Source organism: Clupea harengus, chromosome 15 (assembly GCF_900700415.2).
Source record: "Clupea harengus chromosome 15, Ch_v2.0.2, whole genome shotgun sequence".
NCBI lineage: Eukaryota > Metazoa > Chordata > Actinopteri > Clupeiformes > Clupeidae > Clupea > Clupea harengus.
Genome location: NC_045166.1, coordinates 2,015,742 through 2,021,741, shown reverse-complemented (window position 1 = coordinate 2,021,741; position 6,000 = coordinate 2,015,742). Strand labels below are relative to the sequence as shown.

The window sequence follows — 6,000 nt, the reverse complement described above, 5'->3', positions numbered from 1 at the left end:
GGGGGATGGTAACAAGCTCATCTGGTTGCTGCGAGCCGAATACAAGTCACTCACATTGAAAGTCAGCTAGCTAGCTAACGTTACTCAGTTAGCAGATAGCAAGCTAACACAACTAGTCAACATTGATAACGACTGATCGTTTCGATGCCTCTCGTCATAGCACTATCTACAACTAAGCCAATAAGATGTTTAATATCGTACAACATCAATGAGCGGCTAATGTTAGATCATTGACAAATGAGTCCGAATGACAAATTAGTCCTTGCTAATGTAAACTGGAATCCTAGCAAGCTAGCGGTCTAACTTTGAATGACATGTCACATTCATCCCTTCCATTAATGCTACATACAGAGAAACAAACTAACCTTGGGATGGTGCGGAGGTCCCCAGTTCCTTTGGTCTCATCTTGCCGGGAGAACCACACCTCCAAGAGCTTTTCGGTCCCTTCGAAGAAGTGTGCACCGTTCTCTTCCATCGTGAGACAACAGACACCAACAACAGAAATTATACGTTGGTTATTTTCTCAATTTAATAAGTCCTTGCTTGATAGTTATAATTTATTGTCTAGGTACAGTCCTTTAGCAATCCAGATGTAGTTTCTTGGTTTTACGGTCTTCCCCTTTACAGAGAATACTGTGAGCGAGTGCTAGCTAATGTCGCCGGCCATACTGTGGAAAGCGCAGATTGCAGTGTGCGCGGTGGTTTTATCTTCAGGTCTGATACGTCACCTTCAAGTTGGACGTATCACAATTTAGAGCTCCTCCTTGGTACATTTGGATTGGTTGTAGAAGCTGTCAATTAGACCAAGGTTGCGTAAAGGCATTTGCTCGGAATGGAGTCGTTGGGCGGGCTTGTCCATATGGGCTATTTATAAGTGGATACTACGACGACTATTATATCTAGAGTTCATGGAACGTTTCTAGGGAAACATAACAAAATTGTATTTCAAATGCATGGTAATTTACGAACAATTACTTGTCCAAATAATTGTCATTGAAAACTGAAGTCCATAATAAACTGAAACCATTGAATTCAAGGGAAACAGAAACATTACAACTAGCAGAATAATGGTCCCGCATCCACCCAATATTTAATTGAGAAAGAACAGAGTTGTTAAAATAAGTGTGCGCCTGTCACTGTGTTCCAAACTCTGTTCCAAACATTTGATACAAATGGTCAAATGATATCAAAGTTGCAAGGAGGGGGTCATAAATTAAAGTTGGGTCTGAAGTCCTTCCTCGGTTTGTGTCATAAAAAAAACAATATTGATGCCCACGTTTTTTTTTTGAAAACCTGTATGACTACGCAAGTGCAGCAACCGCAACGCGATATGCGGATTGTAGTTTAACCAACACCGTACCTCGGGCTACATTAGCTACCTTTGAGTTGTCAAAACTCTCTTTCCCATACACCCATGCGTGCCAATAAAAAACGTCAACGAGCCAGTGAACATTAAGCGGAGCAGACCAAAATCCCAAACAAGGAAATGGTGGGGGAATAAAACGATCAGATTATTTAATTAATGCATGTAATAATTAATATTTTATTTTATTGTAAATTAAGATATATTTATGGGTTAAAATGGATTACGACTTCAAAACAAAGCTCGCGGCCGATCGAGAGAAGGTGGAAGATCTGTTCGAATATGAAGGTTGCAAAGTGGGTCGAGGCACCTACGGGCACGTTTATAAAGCTAAACGCAAAGACGGGTAAGAGAGATAGAATATGTTACTCCTTATTCGGATTTAATTACATTTTCATAAACATTTCGTTTGTAACAGCCTTGCAGGTCGAGCAGGGAGTTGTTTGAATCGGCCTGTGCGCTTGGTTGTTTTTGTTTTCATGTAGGCTACGCACTCTCTCACTCACTCTCACACATCGGTCCTCCCCCAAACAACACTGTGATGTTTATTTTTTGTCAGACGCTTTAGGGACAGGATGCCTAAATGCAGCTCTTTTGGTAGACAGTTGTTGACAAGTGGGCTAACAGTTAGCACTATCTGTTATGATGAACGACTCATAAGTGTTGTAAATTTGTAAAGCCATTTTTTGTCATGTGGTGGTTGAAATCCCGATGTCCAACTTAAGTCGATGATTTAACTTGAATGAATACCTAAATCCACGTAAATCCTAAAGTTTTTCTCCTGTACGTTTTGCTTTTAGTTTTAAGTTTAGCCAGCTATTTCAGAGATGAACAAACTTAGGCTATGTGTTTGCTTAGTGTTTATTTGTAGGCTACCTATACCCCTAAAAACTCTAACCAGAAATTATTTAAATGTGAGTCTTTCATCAGAGAAATCTGTGCCTGGACAGAAGTAATCACTTAAAGGTACACATTTGAAGATCTTGAACTTTTAAATCAGATTTATAATATCAGATCAGTTGTGGTCGGCTGCTCTGCATTACATAGAATACTATCATATCTGTCACTTATGGTAAGAGCTGCAAAGTATGCTGACACCATCTCACTCCCCTCTCTCCTGGCCTATGTTGCACACTAAAACCTGCAGTGTATATCCTTAAACTGATGATATTCTCCTACCTGAAAGACTGACTGGTATAAATGCCAACATCTTCTTACTGTCAGATAGGCCATTCTCTGAGCAACACGCTTAGAGGGTGTCTCCACGCTGAAATAAACTCCAAAAATCCTGACTAGGTTTGTTGGTCCATTCTTCAAGTTTGCTGTGCTCATTAGATTCTAACACAACTATCTCAGCTTTTAAATTTGCCATCCTCTGTGTTCATGGTGTTTGGATCCCTATTGCCTGGCAGTAAGAAAACATTTGTAGTTGACCTTCTCATTCTTAGCCTTCAAGGAGAAGCTTTGGTCATGTCTCAAAGCTGTAATATAGAACACATTCACGTTTTCTTGTTGGTTGTACATGCGATGGCTTCTCCATTCAGTTAACTTGTACACTGCCTGGTGAGCCACTCTGTGGAAGGCAGAGAAGGCACCACTGAAAGGCAGAGGTTGTCATGCTTTGGTCCAGTTCCAAAGCAGAGCCAAAAATACGAAGGAAGTCCTGCAAGGCAATTTGGAAAAGCAGTCTCAACTCAGCCTGGCGTATGGGGAAGCATCACTTTGGTAAAGTACAGGTGCAAATTCAGTTGCATTTCAACCTGCTACCTGAAGCCATATTGCTACAAGGCTGAACAGGCCAGAGTCAGCTTATCTGGCCAGATAATGAACTAGCTACCACTGTAAAAACACCCGAGTGAAGAGGTAGGATTTGGGGGAAGCACTTGGTTTCTAAGGCCTAAGTTAGCAAAGACAAAAAGGTTAAGCATTCGAAATGTGGTGTTAACATGTTTTCTTTCATTGTGTAGACAATTTTAAGTTTAATCCATTTTATCTTCTAGGTATGTGTGTATGTTATCCCACTGACTGACTGGCTATTATCAATGACTCATTTTAAAGATAAATTAGATACAACAAATGTCTGTAGTCTGTTGTACATGTACTGCTCAAAATACATAACTGTAATGAGGAATAAATCGTTCAGTAAGTTCACCAGTTCAAGACCAACACACATGAACTCAAACTCACACTTTTTGACTCATGTTCTCGGTCTCTCTACCTCCATCAAAATACATACCTTCCCACACTTTTGTTGTTGACAGGGAGATCTATATTTTAGCAGGTAGATTAGGCAATCTGAAAAATAACGGATGGTTTCATTGGTTGCAGAATAATCATTATAAGTAGGCCTAATGCCTCGCCGTATTTGCCTCATTTTGTATGTCTGCCCTCCTACTCATTTACATGCTCTTCACAGACACTGTGAAATCAGAGGTCTTTTGTTTGCACGAGAGAATAATCAGATTAAGGGGTGAGTGATTAAACATTGTTTTGTGAGTACAGCATATCATGCACAAGATATGCAGTAATTACAAAGGACAACGAGTGCTGTAGTATCAACCTCTGTGGATAAATATTCATTGCAACTAGTTACTACCAGAACTGGAGTCTATAGTCATTAAACTACTTACTCCATTGGAATCTGTCTCAGTGGATATTTAGTAAACTGAGGGCAGTGGTTTGTGGTTTTGCCTCAGTTCTTTACTACAATTATACGTATTGTTATTGTTGCTTTTGCTGCTGTTGTTGTTGTTGTTGTTGTTAGTGGTAGTAGTAGTATTAGCAGTATGTGTAAATTATTTGGGTATGTAAAAAATATGTAAATATTGGTCTGTCCATATATATAATTTCACACTCAATTTGAATCTGGACGAGCTTGCACTCGGTTTCCTTGTGTACAAAGAAGAAGGGAGCTAACCTGTATAGCCAGTCTAGAAGGGCTAGGGTCAGTGTCTGGAGCCAGAGTAGAGGACACCCTCTGGGCCCATTGACAGGACCCCTTAGCTTTGGCTGGATGGATCACAGCCAGAACCTTCTCATTCAGTTATATTACTGTAATCAAATGTGAAGGCCTGTGACAACTGTTGGCTTTATAGTTGGTGCTGTCAAGGGTTGTTTCTAAGCAGTAGGTTGTGTCTGGGCACACATATAAAAAAGGAGCACACACATCCTATAAACAAGGAGCACACACATCCTAACCTTTCTGCTCCCAAATTGTAATGGCATGGTCATGTGTCAGGCAAAGAAGTGACAGACACCAGTTTTATTATCTTGTGTAAACTAATATTTACTTTTTTTTTGTTGCTTTTAGCCAATGTGTCAGACTCTAACTCTTATCTTTCAGTCATGCAAATTGCTCAGTCTGCAAGGCGCTACCTGCCAAGTGCATGTAGATTACTGGACAGAAATTGTCACAACAGTTTGGTGAAGGCAACGTGTCACATTGAAAACATATTTTTCGTGTCTTGGATTTGGCTGTCTGCTGCCTACTGAAGTGCTGATGTCGAGGATGATGTGGCAGTCTTTCTAGACTGCTGTGCTGTGGCACTGCTTTTACAGTGCATTCAAAGCTCCAGTCTACAGTTCCAGTTGCTCCAGAGACTGTGTTACTGTGCTTTCCCCTGGGATCGATGTGCCACCACACCACAATCCAAACCTAGTAAAATGGCCACTTTAAACATGCTATGGACATCTCACTAGCTCATTATTCAGATGGTATATTCAGTGGTATGTGCACTGTTTTATGAATCTCCTTTGTTTTCTTTCAATTGGACGTAGCAATAATGTTGATGATATATTGGGCTTTCAAAGGTGTGCTTAGTGGGGGAGGCTATTGTGTTGTGCTATGCTATGCCACAGAGCACAGGTGGATCAGTAATTAGCATGAGCCAAAACCTGCTCTAGTAGCTTCTGATTCCATCACCTTTCACATAGGTGCAAACATCAGGGTGTCTTCATTGCAGAAGAAATGTTAATAGAATACTTCAAATGATGTTATATGCTTTATTATATTATTGTTAATTAATTTACTATCTGCAAGCGTATTCATTGTTTGTTCTTTGAAATTAGAATGAAACTGGTCAAAACAACAGTTCAGTTATTTTAAATAGCTTGCTCATTTTGACTTGACTATGTTTTCCCTTAGCTTATTTCTCCAGTGGTAAGCTGTTCTGTTTAAAACTCTGTAAATGTTTTCTCGTAATAATGCTGTAGCTTTAATGCAATGTCTGAATTCTTTGTCATATGACACAGCTGAATTGGGGCCTCCAAAATGTAGTGCCCAGGGCCTCCTGCAGTCTAGGGACGGCCCTGGTTGCTCTTATGCAAGATATGGCTAAAAGACCCTGCATGTGCTCTGAAAAAAAAAGGGGGCTGGGTTGTAGCGAAAGAAAGGAAGAATGGGAGGGAGTAAGAAAGAGAGAGGAGGTGGGCAAGCAACAACTCAAGCAACTTCATGTTCCTGTTTCGGTTTTGCTTCGTAACTTGTCTTTTTCCTAAGAGTCAGTACTGTTCATGTTGAAGTGGTCTGTCTGGCCTGACACACACCACCCCCACCCCAGTTCATTGTTGTAAGGCTAGAGAAATGGCAAGTAAGCCTGTATCTGGGGGAAAGGTAGTCTAACCTTACTTTGCAAATG

General features: G+C 40.4%; 1 protein-coding gene across 2 annotated transcripts in view; it reads left to right on the top strand.

The window, feature by feature from the left end:
• The first annotated feature begins 1,357 nt into the window (after positions 1–1,357).
• The window catches only part of cdk19 (cyclin-dependent kinase 19), a 47,319-nt gene continuing 42,676 nt past the window's right edge, over positions 1,358–6,000 (top strand). The window contains exon 1 of one of the 2 annotated variants that reach the window (XM_031581095.2): positions 1,358–1,709. In XM_031581095.2, the coding sequence (XP_031436955.1) occupies positions 1,582–1,709 (128 nt within the window). In that variant the 5' untranslated portion in view covers positions 1,358–1,581. The remainder of the gene's footprint in view (positions 1,710–6,000) is intronic. The other variant, XM_012823975.2, reaches the window with a different exon arrangement.